Source organism: Bos indicus x Bos taurus, chromosome 7 (genome assembly GCF_003369695.1).
Source record: "Bos indicus x Bos taurus breed Angus x Brahman F1 hybrid chromosome 7, Bos_hybrid_MaternalHap_v2.0, whole genome shotgun sequence".
NCBI classification, from domain to species: domain Eukaryota; kingdom Metazoa; phylum Chordata; class Mammalia; order Artiodactyla; family Bovidae; genus Bos; species Bos indicus x Bos taurus.
In genome coordinates this window covers 95,419,239-95,441,492 of record NC_040082.1, presented here as the reverse complement: position 1 = coordinate 95,441,492, position 22,254 = coordinate 95,419,239, and the positions used below count along the sequence as shown (strand labels likewise).

Genomic DNA, 22,254 nt, shown 5'->3' with positions numbered 1-22,254 from the left:
TCCATGCTTCCACCACAGGGGGCTTGGGTTCAATCCCTGGTTGGGGAACGCAGATCCTGCATGGTGTAACCAAAAGATAGTAAAAATTATTCTTTTTAAAGTGTGAAAAAAATGGTTAAGATGCCATAGTAGACAGAATAATAGTATCCCCCCCACCCCCCGCCCCGAAGATGTCCATGGGCTTCCCAGGTGGCGCTAGTGGTAAAGAACCCACCTGCCAATGCCAGAACCCTGAGGTGGGGAAGATCCCCTGGAAAAGGAAATGACAACCTTCTCTAGTATTCTTGCCTGGAGAATCCCATGGATAGTGGAGTCTGATGGGCTATAGTCCGTGGGGTCACAAAGGGTTAGACACATCTGAAGCAACCTAGCACACATGCAAAGATGTCCATGTCCTAATTCCTGGAACCCTGTGGGCTTCCCCGGTGGCTCAATGGTAAAGAATCTGCTTGCCAATGCAGGAGACTTGGGTTCCATCCTTGGGCCAGGAAGATCCCCCTTGAGAAGGGAATGGCAACCCACTCTAGTATTCTTGCCTGAAGAATCCCATGCCCAGAGCAGTCTGGGCAGGCTACAGTACATAGGGTCACAAAGAGTCTGACATGACTGAGCAACTAAAACAACATGAATGTGTTACCTTTCACAGCAAAAGGGATTTTGCAGATGGGATTAAGTTTAGGATCTTGAGATGGGGAGATTATTCTCAGTTATCCTAATGGGCCCAAGGACAAGAGCCCTCATAAAGAAAAGATGGAGGTAGGGGAGTCAGAGGAGGAGCCGCAGCAATGGAAATAGATGTAGGCTTGATGGGAATGCTGGCTTTGAGGATGGAGGAGGAGGATGTGAGCCAAAAAGCTGGAAAGAGCCCAGGAAACAGATTCTGAGAAACTGCAGAAGGAACATAGCCTGGCCAACGCCTTGATTTTAGCTTAGTGAGATGCACTTTGAACACTTGATCTCTAGAACTGTGATAATAAATTTGTGTGTGTTTTGTTTTCAAAACAAATGAAACAAATGATCCAAATAATGAAGAAACAAACAAATGATCCAAAAAATGTGGATCACTTTTAAAGTCTTTATTAAATTTGTTACAATATTGCTTCTGTTTTATGTTTTGGTTTTTTTGGCTGTGAAGCCTGTGGGGTCCTAACTGCCCAACCAGGGATCAAACCTGTACTCGCTGCACTGGAAGGTGACGTCTTAACCAATAGACCACCAGGAATGTCCCATAAATTTGTGTCTTGAGCCACCAAGTTGGTGGTAATTGCTTACAGCGTCCAAAGGAAACACTAACTCGGTAGCTGGGTGGCCCAGCTCTGTTGCTTGTCATTTTTGTGGCCACTGGCGTGTTGTTTTTCTCTGGGCCTCAGTTTCTGTGTCTGTCAAATGGGAGCAGTGACAGAATCAATCTCGCAGAATTGCTATAAGGGTGATCCAAGGTACACCACGTAACGTTTTCGAAGACTGCCTGGCACACAGTAATATGGAGGCACTGGGGCATTCTACTGTTCATATTATCTTGCATCATCGTTGCAAAGATTCAGCAAGTTTTTGTCCTGGAGTGTTTGAACCAGGCTCAATTATCAAACCATTAGTACTCGCCTTGCCCCTCCTTCCACCCCACTTGGCTAATGTTAAAATAAGAGCTAATGGAACAGATCAGACGACAATACCAATTGTGCGTGCTTAGTCGCTTATGTTACGTCTGACTCTTTGTGACCTCATGGTCTGTGGCCCACCAGGGTCCTCTGTCCATGGAATTTTTCAGGCAAGAATACTGGAGTGGGTTGCCATTTCCTTCTCCGGAGGATCTTCCTGATCCAAGGACTGAACCCATGTCTCCTGCATTTCCTGCCTTGCAGGTGGATTCTTTACTGCTGAGCCATGGGGGAAGCCCCACAGTACCCATGTTCCTTTTTTTATTTCCTGAGCCACCCACAAAGCAAGGCCCTGAGCCAAGGCTAAACCAGGTGCCTCTCTCTGCATCTTTAATTCCGTCTTATGGAAGGATAACTCAAGTTGACACTGCAAGGCCATAGCCCACCTGTCCCATCCATGGCTACCGATTTCCCTGAGAGCTGAGACTTGCCCGCCCATGCGTCTTCCCCTCCCTCATAATGCTCCTGCTCAGACACCCTCAGTGGCTCCCACTCACCCTTCAAAACTGGAGTAGGAACTGACCACTTGCTTCCTCCCCGTAAAGTGGGTTATATATATATATATATATGGATGGCACTAGTGGTAAAGAATCAACCTGCCAATGAAGGAGATGCAAGAAATGCAGGTTCTATCCCTGAGTCAGGAAGATCCCATGGAGTAGGAAATGGCAATCTGATCCAGTATTCTTGCTTGGAAAATTTTATGGACAGAGGAACCTGGCAGGCTACCGTCCATGGGGTCACAGACAGTCAGACATGACTGAGCCACTGAACAGCAACATATATATATATATATATTTTTTTTTTTGGCTGCTTCAGGTCTTAGTTGCAGCATGCAGGATCTTCTTTGTATCATGCTGGATCTATTCCTTGTAACTCATGGACTCTCTAGTTGTGGCTCTCAGACTTAGTTGCTGCACAGCATGTGGGATCTTAGTTCCCTGACCAGGGATGGAACCCACGTCCTTTGCATTGCAAGGCAGATTCTTAACCACTGGACCACCAGGGAAGTCCTATTTTTTTTTTTTTTTTGGCTGTGCCAGGTGGCTTGTGGGATCCTAGTTCCCTGACCAGGAATTGAACCTGTGACCCCTGCAGTGGAAGTATGCAATCTTAGCCACTGGACTGCCAGGGAAGTCCTAGCACCAGCTGTTCTTATCTGACTGTTTCCACTCTGCCAATCAGGCTGCCATTTGGCTGACATGAGAAAATTCCAGTGCTCCTTTCTCTCTCCCCACCCACCTTACCAGTTTCACCTGCTTTCAGATGGTAGAAATATGCTCTTTCATCTTCCCACCATACTTGAAGTTTTGAGTTTTATATATTTGTATGCATGGTTAATCTGTGTGGAATTTGTTTTGCTTCGTGGTGTGAGAGTGGAATTAACTATTTTCTCCCTAACGCATAGTCAAGGCAACTGACTGATTCATCCTTTCCCTGCCCACTGGATATTTATCATGTATTCAGTTCTTCTATGTGTAAAATTAATGCAAATTAATTTTTAAAAATACATGCTTCTGGAAAACTCTAAGCTGCATTTTTTATTTTCAGCATTAGCTATATATACGTGAATAGTATATTGCGGTTATTCATTGAACAAATCCTGACTGACTGCCTGTTCTGTGTCAGGTGCAATGCTGAGTGCTGGGGACAGTGTTATGAAGAAAACAGAAATCCTTGCCCTTGTGCAGCCAACAGCCATGGGGAGAGACAGTAAACTGTCCATGTGTAAATAAGTGATGTGGCAGGTGGTAAGACACAAAATAAAACAGGGTAACAGGAGCGGGGGAAAGGATGCTGTTTAGAGAGGATCATCAGAGAAAGCCTCTCTAAGGAGGTGATGTTTGAGGTTGAAAGAGGTGGAGCAGGACTTTCCCTGCGGTCCAGTGGCTAAGGCTCCACACTCCCAATGCGGGGATCCTGGGTTTGATCCCTGGTCAGGGAACTAGATCCTACGTGCTGCAACTAAGAGTTCACATGCCTCAACCAAGACCTGGCACAGCCAAGTAAATAAAGATAAAAAAAGAAATGTGGAGCCAGGTGGCTTTCTCAGGGAAGAGATCTCTAGGGAAAAGGAACAGCCCGTGGAAAGGTCCTGATGTAAGAACCGTGCCTGGTGTGTTTACAATAGAAGGGGGATGAGGGCTCATGGTGGCAAGTCCACCATCCTCGGCAGCAGATACCCAGCCCAATTTCCCTTGGTTTTGTTGTTGTTGTTGTTGTTACTGTTGTTTTGCTGGAATATTTGGAGGGTTGAAATTCAAAAAGGGAACAAATATATATATATATGTCAACCTTTTCTCAAAAAAATTTAACTTTCCACATAAAAGCAATTGCTGTACCAGTGTCTGTCTCCTGTTTAGAAGTAGACAGTTCAATAGCAAATAGAGTTTTGTGACATTTTATGAATCCCTCATGGTCACAACCGTTGATAAAAGTGAAAAAGTTTAAAAAAAAACAGTGCATAGTATAACAGAGTGTAGTATAGTATCATGCTCAGTCGCTCAGTCACATCCAACTTGCAATCCTGTGGACTGTAGCCCACCAGGCTCCTCTGTCCACAGGATTTTCCAGGCAAGAATATTGGAGTGGATTGCCATTTGCTATTTCCTCCTCCAGGGGATCTTCCTGACCCAGGAATCGAACCTGTGTCTCCTGCATTGGCAGGCAGCTTTTTTACCGCTGAGCCACCTGGGAAGCTGTAACCAGTATAACCTACAGTATAACCAGGAGGCCAGTGAATGGAATGGAGAAGGAAAGGGGAAAGTAGGAGGGGCTGAGGGCAGGGAGGGGACAGGACAGAGTGGGCACAGCCTTGTGGGCCATGGGGAGGACTTGGGCTTTGGCTCAGAGTGAGGTGGGACCCATAGAGGGTTCAGGGCAGAGGAGGGACATACCCTGAATCGGGTGATCACTGCCTCCACTGGGCCCTACCGGGGAAATAGACAGTGGGGTTCAAGTGTAAGAGCTCAGAAACCAGTGTGGAGACACCTGCACTCTTCAGGCAGGAAATGACAGCCACATGACAAGGTGGGGGGCCGAGGAGGGGGTGAGAAGCTCTTGGATCCTGGAAGAGAAGTGCAAGGTTTCTGGCCTGAGCACCAGGAGGGCAGAGCAGCCTGGGGGACCATGGTGGTTTGATATAGTCGTGCTGAATGGGAGGTGTGCCATGAGGCCCCTATGTGGGGTGCTGAGGGGGGGGCACGTGCCACAGGACCGTGCCACTCAGGGGTGAGGCCTTCCCCAGAGACCCACATTTGTGCATCATCAGGGTGGAGCTGGAGTCTGTAGGAGTGTCCCCAGGGGACCTAGCACATCTGAAAGAGAAGAAGCTTCAGCCTGGGCACTGCTTGCCCTGGGCAGGGTGGGACCAGTTTGCCTTTGAGTTGGCAGGGACCACGGGAACCACAAGGCTCCTTTGAGAGGCCTGGTCACCCAAGGGCATGGCTTGGAGCCTTGGGCCTCGCCTGTTTGCTGAAGTTTGTGGGCCAGGGGGCAAGTGGGGCCTTGACAGCTAGAAGCCACTGGGGAGGAGGTGACATTTCTTTCGTTTTTTTTCATTGTTTGTTTATTTTTGGCTCTGCTGGGTCCTTGTTGCTGTGCAGGCTTTTCTCTAGTTGTGGAAGGCGGGGGCTACTCTCTAGTTGCGGCAGGCGGGGGCTACTCTCTAGTTGCATTGGGCGGGCTTCTCATTGTGGTGACTCTTCTTAGTTCTAGAGCATGGGCTCTTCTCTTGTTCTAGGGTGCACGGGCTCTTCTCTTGTTCTAGGGTGCACGGGCTTCAGTAGTTGCGCCTCCTGGGCTCTGGAGAACAGTCTCAGAAGTTGTGGCGCTCGGCTTAGTTGCTTCGAGGGGTGATCTTCCCAGACCAGGAATCGAACCTGCATCTCTCTCATCGGCAGGTGGATTCTTTACCTCTGAGCCACCTGGGAGTTCCGGGAGGTGATGTTTCTCTAGGGACAAGCTGAGCTGGTGACCAGACTCCCACCAGGGGGTGCCTGACTTGGAGCAACAATTATTGAACAGCAACTGTGTATGACCACATTGATAACCCCGTGCTGATTGTGTGCCCCACCCTGGATATCTTTTCCTGTTGCCTACACTCCCATACCAATTGTATCAGGCCCTGTCACCTGTAAAGTTGAATGTAGTGTGACATTTGCAACTGGCCTCAGGGCTGTTGGGAGAAGCAGTTTGAACAGGAGCATGATCAAAGGAGCATACTGCTGAATTGGGGGTGGATAGCTGGGGCAGGGGGGTGTATCCTACCAGCTTTACAACTCCACGCTGGCCTTATACCCCCACAATTGTATAGCTCTTGATGGGCTATATACCCCATACCACCAGTACCCCATACCTACTGTATACCTCCACATCAGTTGAATACCCCTCTACTGGCAATACAGTACATCTATGCCAACTGTATACTTGGTATCTATCCCATGCCTGGTCTTTGGCTGGTGTTTGTTTTATTTATTTATTTGGCTGTATAGGGTTTTAGTTTCAGCACTCAGAATCTTTCATTGAGGCACACAGACTCTCTAGCTCAAGGGTTCAGTAGTAGCAGCCAGTGGGCTTAGTTGCCCCGAGGCATGTGGGACCTTAGTTCTCTGACCAGGGATCAAACACACGTCCCTTGCATTGCAAGGCAGATTCGTAACATCTGGACCACCAGGGAAGTCCCCATTGTGGCTGGTTTTGGTTTTACACTTTAGTCCCGTTTCACAGATGAGGAAGTTGAGGCTCAGAGAACACAAAGCACTGACCTGAGTATCCTCTGGCTCAGATAGGGTAGGCTCATTTGAGTCCAGGGTTACCCTGTAGATGTCAGCTCCCCAAGACTGGGTTTCACAAATGCCACTGTACCCAGGAGGTGCTCAATAAATGCATGTTCTTCAAAGCAAATGCTTCAGGATTATCAGCTGTAAGAGGGTGCAGGGATGGCGAGCTGACGTGTGTAGCCGTGGGGGCCACAAAGGAACCAGCAGGGAGCAGTGCCAGATAGGGATGTGGCATGGGGTAGGGGAACAGGCTGTCATTTCTAATTTGGGAGTTCTCAGGAGACACGGGTGTGGATTTTTATATGGACTGTCTCAATATTTAACTGTTGGCACTTACTCTTTAAAGAATGCACCCACAGGTTGGAGAGCATTCAGCCCAAATGGGCTGAATAATTGGTTGTTTGGATTCAGCCATCTGCCTGTTTTGGGGTGCCTGGCCAGACACTGATGCCTCAGTTTCCGTATCTGCAGAATGGGACAATTATTAGGTGCCTTCCAGGGTTGAGAGATGTTTTAGGGCTGTGTCGCCTCGTTGGGGGGAGCGGAGGCTACCCCAGGCCACTGGGTAAAGCCAGAGTTCCCTGGGTGGGGGCTGGGCGCGGGGTGGCGGGCGGCAGGCGGAGAGGGCTAAATTGGGCGGCGGGTGAGTGGCGGGAGCAGCTGCCGCCCCGCCCCGCTCTCTCCTCCCTCTTTCCCTCCCTCCCTCCGTTTCTGGGTCCAGTAGGTCCGAGGCAGCCGCTCGGCTAGGGCCGGTCTGACCGGTTTGGGCCGTCCCGCCTGGCTCTTTGCTGGGAGGAGCCGCCGCCAGTCGGTCCCTCGGTCCCTCCCCTGGGGACGCCCGCGCGTCCGGACCGGAGGGCAGAGGGGGAGCGGCTGCGGGAGCAGGCAGGCGCCGTCGGGGCCGGGCGCCCGCAGGGATGGGGAAGGAGCAGCAGCTTTATTACGGGAAGCACGGTAGGCAGCGCCCCCCTCCGCACGCCGGCCTGGCAACTTGGAGGGAGCAGCGGGAGGACCCAGGGTAGGGGGGATGAGGGGAGCGCAGAACGGCAGATCTCAGTCTGTACCCGCCCCGCCTCCGCATCACCTGCCAGCACCCCTCAGCCCCTAGGCCCACCCGGAGGTCCCTCCAAAACTCCCGCATCCCAGAGGTCTGGCCTCGTTGCCTCCTTCTCCAGATCCCATTTTTGGGTCCTCCCCCTTCCACCGGACTCCCGGGCAGCCCCTTTTTTAGCCCCGCTCCCAGTCCTTCCAATGAGTGGTCGCCGGGTGATAAATGGGGCAGTTCACGGAAAATCCACAGTTATCTCTGAATCTTACTCTTCTGTGGCTAGAGACATCCCTGGGGACATCTTGGGGAAGGGTGGTCTGCCAGCTTCATCTTGGACCGCCCGGTTCAATCTTTCTGATTTTCAGGAACACCGCAGAAGTATGACCCCGCCTTCAGAGGACCCATTTACAACAGGTAAGGGGTCTGGGTTCCTGGGAGGGGAGGAGTGTCAGCTAACATTGCTTCCACCCCTGTTTCTTTACACCCACACCCACATCTGTTCTCCAACAAACTGGTTATACATATTTGCAACTTAGAGATAAAAGAGTGGTAAAAGAATGATAAAGGAATTTTCTTCACCTATAGAGAGTCTTTACAAATGCATTTTTTTTTTCAGTTTAGGCGAAAGACTGGAACAGATCATTTAATAGAACCAGAAATACTATAGACAGTGGAGTTATGGAGAAATGCTCAAACTCACTGGAAAGTAAAGGAATGTAATGTAAAACAGGAACCAAATAGAGTTTCCCCCTCAGAGGTTAGCAGAGGTTAAAAATAGACACACTTAAAAAAAAAAAGACACACTAGCGTATACACAAGTGGGAATACAATACTGCACACATGAAAATTACATAATGTTATAAAGCAATGTTACTTCAATTAAAAAAAAGATTGACACATATTCTGCTGTGAAACTAATTGATACAGTCTTTTTTGGAGGGAATTAGGAAATATGACATTTAAAAAAAATGTACCGCTCTTCGTTCCAGAAATTAAGATTATGTGAAAAAATTTCTCTCAGTAAACCTTGCCTGTGCTGTGCTGTGCTTAGTCGCTCAGTCGTGTCTGACTCTTTTCCACCCCATGGAGTGTAGCCCGCCAGGCTCCTCTATCCATGGGGATTCTCCAGGCTAGAAGACTGGAGTGGGTTGCCATGCCCTCCTCCAGGGGATCTTTAGAATCTAGGGATCAAACCCAGGTCTTCTGAATTGCAGGCAGATTCTTTACCAGCTGAGCTACCAGGGAAGCCCAAACCTTACCTGTGTATGTTAGTCGCTTAGTAGTGTCTGACTTTTGCGATCCCGTGGACTGGGTCTCACCAGGCTTTTGTGTCCATGGGATTCTCCAGGTAAGAATCCTGGAGTGAGTTGCCATTTCCTTCTCCACAAACCTTGCCTAGATGGGCAAAAACCAACAATCTGAGTTGCACGTCTGGGAACTAGTTAGATACATTACAGTGCATCCTTAGGTTATTTTATTACACAGCTGCTAAAATGTACAAGAGCCCTTCTGAGTCCTCACATGGATCCCTCTCCATATAATAGTGAAAAAAGCAAGACACAAACTGTGGGTGTAGCATAATCATACCTGGGTTAACCAAAAAAACTTGTTTTGGAAAACATTTGTACCAGTAAATAAAAAACTCACAAGAAATCATTAACAGAGGTTTCTCATGGAGAGGAGGATTATGTGGGAGGTAGTTCTTAATTAAGTATATCCCTGTATGGTTTACATTTTATCCTATTCATATTTAATCTTATGATATTAAAAAATAATTTAAGGTCTACTCTCTTAACAATTTTCATAATTTATCATGCAACATTATATTTACCGTGTTGTACATTATATCACTGGTACTTATTTATCTTACAAATGGAAGCTTGTACCTTTTGAATACCTTCATCCAATACCCCCTTCCACTTCCCAAACCCTACCTCTGGTAACCACATGTCTGGTCTCTCTTTCTATGAATTAGTTTCTTTGTTTTTGAAGTATAACTGACCTACATCACTTAATTAATTCTGGGTGCATAATATAGTGATTCAGTATTTCTGTACATTGCAAAATGATCACCACAAAATAGCTTAAATTTTAAAAAACATTAATCCATAATGCTGGTAAGGATGTAGTGAAATCGGCACTTAATCAAAAGAGAGCTAAACAATGCTGCAACCTGCATTGAGGATAGTGTAGCATTAGGTATTAACATTATTTTTATTTTTTGCTTTTTAAAATTGAGTTATAATTAATAGACAATATTATATTAGTTTCAGGTGGACAATGTAGTAATTCAGTTTTTTTTATATGTTATGAAATGATCACTGCAATAAGACCAGTTACCATCCATTACCATACAGTGTTATTAGAATGTTTTTGACTGCATTCCCTATGTGTATTACATTCCCATGACTTATTTATTTTGTACTTGGAAGTTTGTACCTCTTCAGAAGTTTGTAACTTTTAATCCCCTTTACCTGTTTTGTCCATTCCCCCACCTACCTCCACTCTTGACAACTGCCAGTTTGTGCTCTGCATCTGTGAGTTTGTTTCTGTTTTGTTTTGTTTGTTTATTTGTTTTGTTTTGTTTTGTAGATTTTACATATAAGTGAAAGCATACATTATTTGTTTTTCTCTGTCTGACCTATTTCACTTAGCAGAATATCCTCCAGGTCTGTTGCATGTTGTGCAAATGGCAAGATTTCATTCTTCATGGAGGGCTGAGTAATATCCCAGGGCTACCGGGTGGCTCAGCAGTAAAGAATGCACATACAAAAATTACAGATATAAAAAAAAAGATAAAATTTTAAAAAAGAGAGAAAGTATCCACCGACAATGTAGGAGATGTGGGTTCAATCCCTGGGTTGGGAAGACCCCCTAGAGAAGGGAATGGCAATCCTCTCCAGTATTCTTGCCTGGAGAATTCCATGGGCAGAGGAGCCTTGCGGGCTACAGTCCATGGGGTCGCCATGTGTTGGACACGACTGAGCAACTGAGTGCATGCACACACAGACACACACACATGAGTAATATTCCATTGTATACACATATACCACACCTTTATCCACTCAGCTATGGATGGGCACTTAGGTTGCTTCCATATCTTGGCTATTGTCAATAGTGCTGCAATGAAAGGCATTAAGAGTTAAAATATACAGCATTGGTACCACTCAGGAACGTGTGTCCAAATAACACCTGGATGTGGTACATTTACAAGGCAGGACAGGGCTTCCCAGGTGGCTGAGAGGTAAAGAATCCACCTGCCAATGCAGGAGACTCGGATTCAATCCCTGGGTTGGGAAGATCCCCTGGAGGAAGAAATGGCAAACTATTCCAGTGTTTTTGCCTGACAAATCCCATGGACAGAGGAGCCTGGCGGGCTACAGCCCACGGGGTACCAAAGGGTCGGACACGACTGATGGCTGAGCATGGACGCATGCACAAGGCAGGTTGGGTCCATGATATCCAGGGCTCCAGTACTCCCACACTGATACGGTCTCTTCCTCCACAGAGGCTGCACAGATATCATTTGCTGTGTCTTCCTCTTCCTGGCTATTGTGGGTTATGTAGCTGTAGGCATCATAGGTAAGCGAAGGAGGGGATGGGGTGGCGGTTCCTGGGTGTGTGGGCAGCCCACAGCGTCTGGGGCAGAAGGCAAAAGGGGAGCTGGTGGTGGAGTCCCATCACCTCAACATTCCTGGATCCCTCCACAGCTTGGACCCATGGAGACCCTCGAAAGGTGATCTACCCCACTGACAGCCGAGGCCAATTCTGCGGGCAGAAGGGCACGAAGAATGAGTGAGTGTGGCTCCTTGGGGCCTACTGGGTCTGGAGGGAGCTTCCTCAGTACTGGGGAGAAGGTTCTAGGCTTCCCTCACCTCCATCAATCCACTAGTCCAGTCAACAAGTATTTATAAAACTCTTACCATCCCCAGCCTCTGTTCTAGGCCCTGGGGACAGGGCTCTAAATGAGACATTCAGAGTCTTATCCTCTGGTGGCCCATATATTAGGGGAGAGACAGAGAAGAGACAGTCCTAGATCTGATGTCAGGTGAGGCAAATGGGCAAGCTCAAAATGAGCTGTGCCATTCCCTGGCTGTGTGACCTACAGCAAGTGTCTCAGACTCTCTGGGCCTCATCTCTGCAATGGGGATGCTGACATTCCCACTCTCATGGGACTCTTCTGATGGTTAAATGAGCCAGTGCATGTCCAGTGCTTAAACAGCACCTGGCATGAAGTTGCTGCTGTGGTTATTATGGTTGTTATTTCTATTTTCATTAAGAAATTCCATATAGGCTGATGGAGAAGTCTTGACAGTTTCCGTCTCCCTTCCCCAACCCCAGGAACAAACCCTTCCTGTTTTATTTCAACATCGTGAAGTGTGCTAGCCCCCTGGTCCTGCTGGAATTCCAGTGTCCCACCCCCCAGGTAACTTCCCTCTCCTCCTGTTTCCTGTCCCCGCCCCCTGCTTACATCAATCAGGTCCTTTTTCCTCCTCTAGTAGTAGCTTCTCTCCCAGCCCTCTTTCTCCCCTCGATGAATAAGGGGGAGGAGGGTGGGACCTCTGTCCTAAGAGGGGATCAGGTGTCTGTTCTGACCCCACCCAACCCCTGCCTCCTACCCCTCCCAAGATTTGTGTGGAGAAATGTCCCAGCCGTTACCTCACCTACCTGAATGCTCATGCATCTGAGGACTTTGAGTACTACAAGCAGTACTGTTTACCTGGCTTCCAGAAAAACAAGGTAAGTGGATAACTGTCCAGGGAGCCTGGGCAAAGGCAGGTCCAGAGTACTGGCCCTCAGGATCGACCACGTGCTGTCTCTTGGCAGGGTGTGGCTGAAGTCCTTCGAGATGGAGACTGCCCCGCTGTCCTCATTCCCAGCAAACCCTGTGAGTCTGGGATCCCATGGGCTCTGGAGGGGCCTGAGGGGATTTCAGGGGCTCCACCTGACTGGTCCCATCTCCAACTCCGTATAGTTGCCCAGCGATGTTTCCCGGCTGTCCATGCCCACAAGGGGATCCTCATGGTGGGCAACGAGACAACCTACGAGGATGGGCTTGGCTCTCGGAAAAACATCACGGAGCTGGTGGAAGGCGCCAAGTGAGGACCTCGACCCATCACCCCAGCGCTGTGCTTTCCTGGGGGGTGGGGTTGGGTAGGGAACAGGGCATCCCCTGGGGCTGGCCCAGTCATGGATTGGGATCCTACCTAAGCCTTGTCTGCCCTCCCTCAGGAAGGCCAGTGGAATCCTGGAGGCTCGGCAGCTGGCCATGAGGATATTTGAAGATTACACAGTCTCCTGGTACTGGATTATCATGTAAGTTGAGAGGGAAGGTAAGCTACCCTATCTGAGATTGGTGAGGGGATCAGGATCCACTTATGTCCCCGTTTTATCTCTCAGAGGCCTGATTATTGCCATGGTGCTGAGCCTCCTGTTCATCATCCTGCTCCGATTCTTGGCTGGCATTATGGTCTGGGTGATGATCGTCATGGTGATCCTGGTCCTAGGCTACGGTAAGTCTCTCCCTCCCTGTGTCCTCCCCTCCCCACTGTCTGCAAAGTTCCTGTGCCCTTGGAGCTGTCATTGACCCATCAAGAATCTTCTCTTGGGACTTCCCTGGCGGTTCAGTGCTTAAGACTTCATGCATCCAATGCAGGGGGCGTGGGTTCAATCCCTGGTCGGGGAACTAAGATCGCACATGCAGTGCTAAGTCACTTCTGTCGTGTCTGATTCTTTGTGACCCTATGGACCATAGCCCGCCAGGCTCCTCTGTCCATGGGATTCTCCAGGCAAGAATACTAGAGTGGGTTGCCATGCCCTCCTTCAAGGGATCTTCCCAACCCAGGGATCGAACCCGTGTCTCTTATGTCTCCTGCATTGGCAGGCGGGTTCTTTACCACTAGTGCCACTTGGGAAGCCCAAGATCCCACATATCCCACAGCCAAAAAAACCCAGAATCGTCTCTTGAGGAAATTCCCTGGTAGTCCAGTGGCTAGGACTTGCACTTTCACTGCTAGGCCCTGGGTTTGATCCCTGATCACAGAACTAAGATTCTGAAGGCTGCAACGCATGACCAAAAAAAAAAAAAATTCTCCTGAGCCATCAGACATTCTCTATGTCTTTCACTGGTAATATTTGTGAAGATGTTCATCTCGACATTGTTTATGAGAGCAGACACTTGGAAACAACTTCCATGCTCATTTATGTGCGATGGGTTAGATCATAATGTTCCCAAACAGGGCTGGATCTGTATTTTGTTGACAGCAAAGTCATTGTCAAGTAGACCATCTAGCACAGTGGTTAAGGCCACATGCTCTGGCACCAGAGAGCCCAGGGTCTGAATACAGCCTCTTCCAGTTCCTTGCTCTATGACCTTGGGCAAGTGACTCAGCCTCCCCATGCCTCAATGTCCTCCTCCATAAAATGGGAATAATTAGTATTTACCGGTTCAGAGACTTGATGAGAAGATAGGGTGTAAATGAGATGGGGAAGGGCCCTGTGACTCTGAACACAGTGCTTCATGTTCTGTTTATTCATTTAAACTTTGCCAGATGCGCAACCTAAACTGGGGACACAGACATTAAAATAATTCTTTTTTTTTGGCCACACTGCGCAGCATGCAGGATCTTAGTTCCCCAACCAGAGATCAAACCCATGGCCCCTGAAGTGGAAGCTCAAAGTCCTAACCACTGGGCTGTCAGGGAATTCCCAAAATATTCATGTTACTAGTGGTTTCTAGCTAGGTGCTGGCAGTTTAGGTGGTTAGCATTTTTGTTTTTGTTTTTTAAATAGTTAGTTTTATTGTCTTTGTTACTTGGTGACTCCACAGTAAAGAATCCACCTGCAATGCAGGAGACTGCCTGCAATGCAGGAGACTTGAGTTTGATCCCTGGGTTGGAAAGATCCCCTGGAGAAGGAAATGGCTACCTACCCATTCCAGCTTTCTTGTCTGGGAAATCCCATGGACGGAGGAGCCTGGTGGGTTACAATCCATGAGGTTGCAAGAGTTGGACGTGACTTAGCGACTAAATCACCACCATTACCATCTTGTTACTACCCTTGGCTGTGCTGGGTCTTAGTTGGGGCCCAAGGGATGTTTTCGTTGTGACATGCGAACGCTTAGTTGTGGTATATGGGACCTAGTTTCCTGACAAGGAACTGAACCTGATCCCCCTGTATTGGGAGCTTGGAGTCTTAACTATTGGACCACCAGGGAAATCCCCGGTGACTAGCTTTTTGTATGTTATCTGTACTTTATAATTTTCTTCTACAGAGAGCTAAAGAGAATGCTGAAAATCCCTAATGCTGCCCCACTGGATGTTAGCACCCATGTCCTCCCTCCCCACCTGTGAATCATTGTTACAGAGGGGTCAGGTTGGAGGAGGAAATGGCAACCTACTCCAGTATTCTTGCCTGGAGAATCCCATGGGCTCCAGTCCCTAGGGTCTCAAAGAATCGGACATGACTGAAGCAACTGAGCATGAAGAGGGGTCAGGAAAGCCTCAGGTCACACAACCCTGATACCTGCTCACTCATTCATTCATCCATCTTGTATTGAATGACTATGTCCTGGGAAGTCTTCTAGGTCCTGGGCTTACAGCAATGAATACACCAGGACAAATCTTACTCTTGTGGAGTTTATATTCCAGGGGGGTATGGGCAAGATGGACAAGAAACAAACCAGATAACCTCTGGGATGTCAAAACAGTGAAGGGGGATAAGAATTTGGAGTGTAAGAGGGTATTATTCTAAAGGGGGGAAGGGATCCTAGAAGGTTGCATGAGAAGGTGACTTTAGAGCAGAGACTAGACGATGTAAGGGATCCAGTTGGGGAGAGACTGAACCAGGCAGCAGGAACAGCCAGTGCAAAGGCCCTGAGGCAACAGCAGTGCCCTCTCAGCCTTGGTTTTTGTTTTCTGTTAAATGGATATGATTGTACCTGCTTTGCAGCGCTGGGGGAGCGGTGGTTGGGCTGAGGTCAGTGGTAGCACAGTGGTTCCCCTGAGCAGGAATACTGCATTGCTACATGGAGTATGCTCGGCTGCGTGGTGAGGCTGGCTCTGACGTCTCCCTGGTGGACCTTGGCTTCCAGACGGACTTCCGAGTGTACCTGCACTTGCGGCAGACCTGGGTGGCCTTCAGTGAGTACCAGCTCCCCACTCGGTGAGGCCTGGGAGGGAGCGGGGAGCCCAGGCAGGTGGCAGACTTGAATTCACCCTCTGCCCCCCACAGTGATCATTCTGAGCATCGTTGAGGTTATTATCATCTTGCTGCTCATTTTTCTACGAAAGAGAATTCTCATTGCCATCGCACTCATCAAAGAAGCCAGCAGGTGGGTGCTGGGGTGCCAGAGGGTCAGGCTGGGGCAGTCGTGGGGGCTGCTCGGGCTTTGATGTCTGTGCCTCTGCTCTTTCCAGGGCTGTGGGATACGTGATGTGCTCCTTGCTGTACCCACTGGTCACCTTCTTCCTGCTGTGCCTTTGCATCGCCTACTGGGCTAGCACTGCTATGTATCCACCATCAGATCCTGGTTTCTGACCCCAGGGATGGCTAAAAGTGCCCAATTTGCCTGGAGATGACCCGCAGCCTGGGGGCAAGGCCAGAACCTGGTGTGGGAATGGATTCTTTTTCTATGCGCCCCTGTGGTCCCTAAGCCCTGAACTTAGATTCCTTAACAAGCTTCTAGCTTCCTGTCCACTTCCAACGAAGCTGTCTATAAGATCTTCAATGAGACCAGCTGCCCAGTTGCTGGGAAAACCTGCAACCCCGAGGTGAGTGTCCCCAAATAGAGGGATGGCTGTTTCTCTGATAGCCCATAGATGATCTGAAATCTCTTGTTCCCACTTGGGGACCATTGGAGCAAACATTTGACGCCTGCTGTATGTCCTGTGCCAGATGCAGGGGGCATGGGGTGGGGGGAGGAGATCCAGCCTGGCCCCCACTCCCCCCTACTCCCTAAGTGCTGATCCACTCACCTTCCCCCCACCCTTGACTTTGTCTCCTGCTACTGCAGCCCTCTCTTCACCCAATGGTGGCCAGTTCTTGCTTCCAGAACCCTGTCCTTGCTTTTCACAAGCCCCTCACCTGCCCTCTGTGGTCTTCATAGTGATCTCTGCCACTTGTGATCTGTCCACATGGCCACTCCATTGATCCTCATGATAGTTTATCCTGCCTCCCTGATGCCCATTGAGACAATGATCTCTGATCTTGCTTTTAGAACCGCTTTTGCAAGCCCTTCTTGTAAACTCCTAGTTCCTTGACTTAGTTCCTCATGACTCCTGTCCCACCCCATGGTCCACCTGACCTGGACCTGATGCCCAGAGCCCACTCTGAACCACAAGGCCCTATGATATGACCAGGCTCTGCATCCCTCCCACAGACCTTCCCCTCCTCCAATGAATCCCGCCTGTGTCCTGGAGCCCACTGCCAGTTCGCCTTCTATGGTGGTGAATCGACCTACCACCGGGCCCTGTTGGGCCTGCAGATCTTCAACGTCTTCATGTTCTTCTGGCTGGCCAACTTCGTGCTGGCACTGGGCCAGGTCACACTAGCCGGGGCGTTTGCCTCCTACTACTGGGCCATGAACAAGCCGGATGATTTGCCTGCCTTCCCGCTCTTCTCTGCCTTTGGCCGGGCGCTCAGGTGGGGACCCAGGTGGGCTGGGGGTGGGGGTAAGATGGAGTGGAAGAGGCCTGGCCCGGCCACTGACCACCCCCTCGGCTCAAAGGTATCACACAGGCTCCCTGGCCTTTGGCTCCCTCCTTCTGGCCATCGTGCAGGTCATCCGAGTGATACTGGAGTACTTGGATCAGCGCTTGAAAGGTATGGCCCACGGGTGGTTGACGTGATTCCCATGGGGGGGCGGGGCTAAGGGAGTAGATTGGGATTGATTCTTGGAGGGAGGTGGGGCTAAATTGCTGGAATGGCTGGAAGAGCCCATTGAAAGGAGTTCTTTCCTTTGAAGGGGCGGGAACAAGAGGCGGGGCCGCCATTGGTTCCAGAAGAGACGGTCAGGCTGGGATTGGTTGTATATTGGGGTGGAGCCAAGGAGGTCTCAAGGATTGGCTTCTGCCTGGGAGGCAGGACCAGGGTAGCCGAGTGGGTTGTCACTTATTCCTATCTTCGAGGCTGGGCTGAATGCCTGTTTTGGGGGACTGGGCTGAGAGTCACTGTTGGTTCCTACCAGCGTGCGGGGCAGGACCCCGAGGGTTCTGAATCAAGTCTCCCTTTCCTTGTCTATTCGAGAAGGAGGCTCTAAGAGTCCTGGACTCTGCCAAGTGTGTGAAACAAGGAAGTAGGGGCTCCTACCAGGCCGAGTGGGGTTTCCTCTCACCTCTGCATCTCTCTCATCTACCAGCGGCAGAGAACAAGTTTGCAAAGTTCCTCATGAGCTGTCTCAAATGCTGCTTTTGGTGTCTGGAGAAATTCATCAAATTCCTCAACAGAAACGCCTACATCATGGTGAGTAGGCCTGGGACCAGGAACTAACCCACCAGCTGCTTCTAGCTGGAGGAGCCCTTATTCCCTGGCCCGGTGGGGCTGATCAATCGCTCCCACCCCCCTCCAGATTGCCATCTACGGCACCAACTTCTGCACCTCAGCCAGAAACGCCTTCTTCCTGCTCATGAGAAACATCATCAGGTCAGGGAAAAACACCCTTCTCTGGCCACCTCCCTCCTTCCCCAGGCCCTGAGCCAGCATTCATGTCTGCTTCTTACTGTGCCCTGTAGGGTGGCTGTCCTGGATAAAGTCACCGACTTCCTCTTCCTGTTGGGCAAACTTCTGATAGTCGGTAGCGTGGGTGAGTGCTGTCTGGCTTCGGAGACTGTTGGAGGCCATTTGTGAGCTGCTATCGGCCCCCATGTCTTCTACGATAACTGTCTTCTCTGGGGTCTTCTTGGTGGTGGGGGAAGCATTTCCTTTATCTAGAACCCTCAACCATCTCCATTTCCTTCTGCTCTCCAGGGATCCTGGCTTTCTTCTTCTTCACTCACCGAATCAGGATCGTGCAGGACACAGCACCATCCCTCAATTATTACTGGGTCCCTGTAGTGGTATGAACCTTTGGGGGTGGGCAGGGGTTGGGGAAAGGAGATGTCGGGACTCGCCTGGGCTCCTCTGACTGGACAGATGTGAATGGAAGCAGAGGTGGGGAATGGTTGATTAACTCAGGCCACAAACGTTTATTAAGTACCAACCATGTTCCGGGGCCTCCCTGGTGACTCAGTGGTTAAGAATCCGCCTGTAGTGCAGGAGTTAAAGGAGATGCAGTTTTGATCCCTGAGTCAGGAAGATACCCTGGAGGAGGGTATGGCAACCCACTCCACTCTTCTTGCCTGGAGAATCCCATGGACAGAGGAGTCTGGTGGGCTATAGTCCATAGGGTCACAAAAAGAGTCAGACACGACTGAAGCGACTTAGCACAACCATGTTCAGGCATGACCTGGGACGGCTTCCCTTCAAAGGCCTTACAGTTTAGGAGTAAATAGACATGGAAGCTCCCTGGTGGTCCAGGGGTTAAGACTCCATGCTGCCAATGCAGGAGGCATAGGTTCGATCTCTGCTCAGGGAAGTAAGATCCCACATATTCCACATGCCCATGATGATGCAAATTAGATGTATGCTTGCAAAGTTGTACGTTCCAGAAGAAGAATTACAAGGAACCAAGTGTTAGAGCTTGCAGTGGAGGATGTGGGCAGGTGTGGGAGTCTAGAGGGCTTCCCTGTGGAAGTGATGTCATGTCTAAGATCTGAAAGAGATGCAGTCAATATTGTGGCAGAGGGGACAAACACCTGAGGCAGGTCTATGCCAGGGACAGTGAGCAAATGAGTGTGGTTGGTGTGGAGGGAGTGAAGGGATGAGGAGGTGGAGATCGGGCAGGCAGAGGATGGGGCCGTGGCTGGGGGTTTAGGTCACCACCCTAAGAGCAGTACAGTATCTGAGTGCAGGGCTTGGAGCCCAGTGACCTCGATTTTATTTCTGTTTGCTAGTCTGAGTGACTCTGGGCAAGTTATTTAATCTGCTCACTTTAGTCAATCAATGTTTATCAAGTACCTACCAAGGCCCTCTGAGTTTCCAGGTTGCTGGGGGATATAAATGGGACAGACACAGTCTAATAGGGATGTGGGCATTACAGCTGTCACGCACTGGGGACTTCCCTGGCGGTCCAGAGGTTAAGACTCTGCTTCCAATTCAGGGGGCATGAGTTCGATCCCTGCTTGGGAACTAAGATCCCACACCCCTTGTAGTGCAGCCAAAAAAATTAAAAAGAAAAAAGAATACTGGAAAAACCTATTATTCCCTAAAAAATGCAACCAAAGGCTTTAAATGAGGGGCTGGCTTATCAGCAGGGAAATGGCATGCTGCTAGCTGGGAAGGGATGAGGTGGTGGGTAGAGGTTGCCTTAGGCAGAAGGGTGGAAACAGCTTGTCTGTCCTTTGCCCAGACGGTGGTCATTGGCTCCTACCTGATCGCCCATGGCTTCTTCAGTGTCTATGGCATGTGTGTGGACACACTTTTCCTCTGTTTCTGTGAGTAACCCCTCACCCCCGACCCTTGCTGGGCCCTGACTCCCATCTGCCCACCTGGTGCCCGCGGCCTCCCCAGAGCCTGGCTGTCCCTAGGGCCCCAGGTTGCCCCACCTCCCACCCACCCCCCCCCCCAGCTTCTCCCCAGCGTTCAGAGCTGCTCCATCCTCTTGTCCTTTGGTCAGGCTGCAGCTGGAACACTGTCCTTTGGGCCCTCGGCTTTGGAGTTTCTGGCTTTGTGGGGGACATCTGTGGCTGCCACTAACTCTGGTCTCTCCGTCTATTTTTTGTTTTTTGTTTTTTCTTTTCTCTTCCTCTCCTCCATGCCTGCTGGCTTCCCTGAAACCTCCCCTGCCCCGAACCTCCCTCATCCCCTCCCTTCCTGACCACCCTGTTTTCCCCCTTGCTGGTTCCTGGGGGAGCCCAGGTGAGGACCTGGAAAGAAATGACGGCTCTCAGGAGCGACCCTACTTCATGTCGCCCGAGCTGAGAGACATCCTGTTGAAGGGGAGTGCGGAGGAGGGGAAGCGGGCGGAAGTCGAGGAGTAGAGAGGGAGGCTGGCTTGTAGATCAGGGCAGGTGCATGCGGGGCTTTTGGGCCTGGGAGTGGGGATCAGTGTGTGTGTGCGTCCCCCATTCCCACCCTGCTCCAGTCCCAGCGCCTCTTGCTTCCTAACCCTCTGAGGCTTCTCTCTGGCCCACCCCACTCCCCACCCACCCACCCAATCCCCCGGTGCCCCTGCCCGTGGGCTCCCCTCATGCCTCCTGCTCTGGGGCCTCTCTCCACAGTGGAGGACCTGGAGAGGAACGATGGGACGCCCGAGAGGCCTTACTTCATGTCTCTCACCCTCAAGAAGATCTTGAACAAGACCAACAAGAGGCAGGCGGAGGCCTAGAGGCCCTGCCCCCACCCTCCCTGGAAGTTTCGCAATGGGTGCTGGGCAGCTGGGTCAGAACCCCCAGCCCATCGGGCTGACCTGAAGTCCTATCACTGCCGCCCCCTTCCTGCCCCACCCATCATCCAGTTACCACCAGGGAACCTGCAGGATTTAGGGCATCACCTTCTTATGCCAAGGGCCAGTCGGAGTTTTCTGGGCACCTCCCTGCCTCACTACTTTGCCCCCCACCAGCCGGGATGAGAAGCCAGGTGGGGCTTCTTAATATCCAACATGTGAGGGGCCTCTGTGGGCTGCCCTGCGGTTCCTGCCCCCTCTTACAACAGGACAGTATTTGTGTCTGCAACAGCGGTGGCTGCAACAAGGCCACTGCAACCTGCGTCTGCTCTGGCCAGGATGCCAGAACCCTTTCTCCAGGCTGAACAACCGGCTACTGGCCACTGCAGGCATTTCTTTATTTTTAAACCTGGACACGCATTAAAGGGTCTGTTAGCTTTTTCTCTGTCTTCACGGCTGAGATGGGGCCACTTAAAGAATGCTTTATGTCCCCTCCTCGGGTGTCGCTGTGTGTGCCCAGGTAGGGGTGTCTCCTGGCCAAGGAGGCAGTAGCTGGGGTGTTGATGGGGTGGAGAAGAGGGAGGTAGGTTTTGGGGGCAGGGAGGCTGGGGGTAGGCTGGTGGGGAGCAGGGAGTAGGCTGGTAATAGCGGCTTAATGGAAACCGGCTGGCTGGCTGAGTCGGGCCGAATTTCCCCTTTTCTCTGCCACTTATTGACACACCTCTCTTTGTAAGAGAGATAAGAAACTGAATCCACCCAAGGGACAATTTCGAAGAAAGGGGGGATAGGGGTAGATGCCTTGGGCAAATGGGCACCCCCCACCCCCAGTCTCCTCGCTTTGAGGATCCTTTTGCCAAATGTGTTGAATTCGGGGGAACTGGTGTGCCCGTTCTCCCTTCGCCATATCTCAAGGCCCCCCAATCCAGGATCTGGAGAAATCCCACCCTGGGGTTTCTGTCTCCTGTGCCTGCCTGCCCCCTCCCCGATTCTGTTCACACACCCCTACGTGTAACTGCATTCCAACCACTAATAAAGTGCCTATTGTACAGCGCCTGGGCCTGGAGTGTTTGTCGGGGAGAGTGGGAGGCTGGTGGGGGGAAACCCCAGCTTCAGCTGCCCTGAGATCCTCCGAGCTGGGGCGACTCTCTCCAGGGGGAAGGAGGGAGGGCAGGAAGCCCGCTGTCTGCTGGCCTCCGACTGAATTCTACCATGCAGTCGTTCAGGTTTCTCCTGAACAAATACCCCTTATTAGGCTCTGATCCCCAAACTCCAAAAGGCGGCAGTGAC

General features: G+C 50.5%; 1 protein-coding gene across 4 annotated transcripts in view; it reads left to right on the top strand.

The window, feature by feature from the left end:
* SLC44A2 (solute carrier family 44 member 2) overlaps window positions 1-22,018 on the top strand; it is a 32,778-nt gene extending 10,760 nt beyond the window's left edge. Inside the window, exons 1-22 of one of the 4 annotated variants that reach the window (XM_027547735.1) lie at window positions 7,163-7,393; window positions 7,853-7,901; window positions 10,996-11,069; window positions 11,198-11,282; window positions 11,829-11,913; window positions 12,117-12,227; window positions 12,315-12,375; window positions 12,463-12,586; window positions 12,720-12,803; window positions 12,888-13,000; window positions 15,497-15,628; window positions 15,720-15,819; window positions 15,905-15,997; window positions 16,174-16,258; window positions 16,867-17,129; window positions 17,215-17,309; window positions 17,845-17,948; window positions 18,055-18,128; window positions 18,218-18,288; window positions 18,453-18,541; window positions 19,933-20,017; window positions 20,442-22,018. In XM_027547735.1, coding sequence (XP_027403536.1) covers window positions 7,357-7,393; window positions 7,853-7,901; window positions 10,996-11,069; window positions 11,198-11,282; window positions 11,829-11,913; window positions 12,117-12,227; window positions 12,315-12,375; window positions 12,463-12,586; window positions 12,720-12,803; window positions 12,888-13,000; window positions 15,497-15,628; window positions 15,720-15,819; window positions 15,905-15,997; window positions 16,174-16,258; window positions 16,867-17,129; window positions 17,215-17,309; window positions 17,845-17,948; window positions 18,055-18,128; window positions 18,218-18,288; window positions 18,453-18,541; window positions 19,933-20,017; window positions 20,442-20,563 — 2,136 coding nt within the window. In that variant the 5' untranslated portion in view covers window positions 7,163-7,356 and the 3' untranslated portion in view covers window positions 20,564-22,018. Of the gene's footprint in view, window positions 1-7,162; window positions 7,394-7,852; window positions 7,902-10,995; window positions 11,070-11,197; window positions 11,283-11,828; window positions 11,914-12,116; window positions 12,228-12,314; window positions 12,376-12,462; window positions 12,587-12,719; window positions 12,804-12,887; window positions 13,001-15,496; window positions 15,629-15,719; window positions 15,820-15,904; window positions 15,998-16,173; window positions 16,259-16,866; window positions 17,130-17,214; window positions 17,310-17,844; window positions 17,949-18,054; window positions 18,129-18,217; window positions 18,289-18,452; window positions 18,542-19,932; window positions 20,018-20,441 lie in introns of those variants that run through there. The other 3 variants (XM_027547737.1, XM_027547736.1, XM_027547738.1) reach the window with 3 other exon arrangements.
* The last annotated feature ends 236 nt before the right edge of the window (window positions 22,019-22,254 follow it).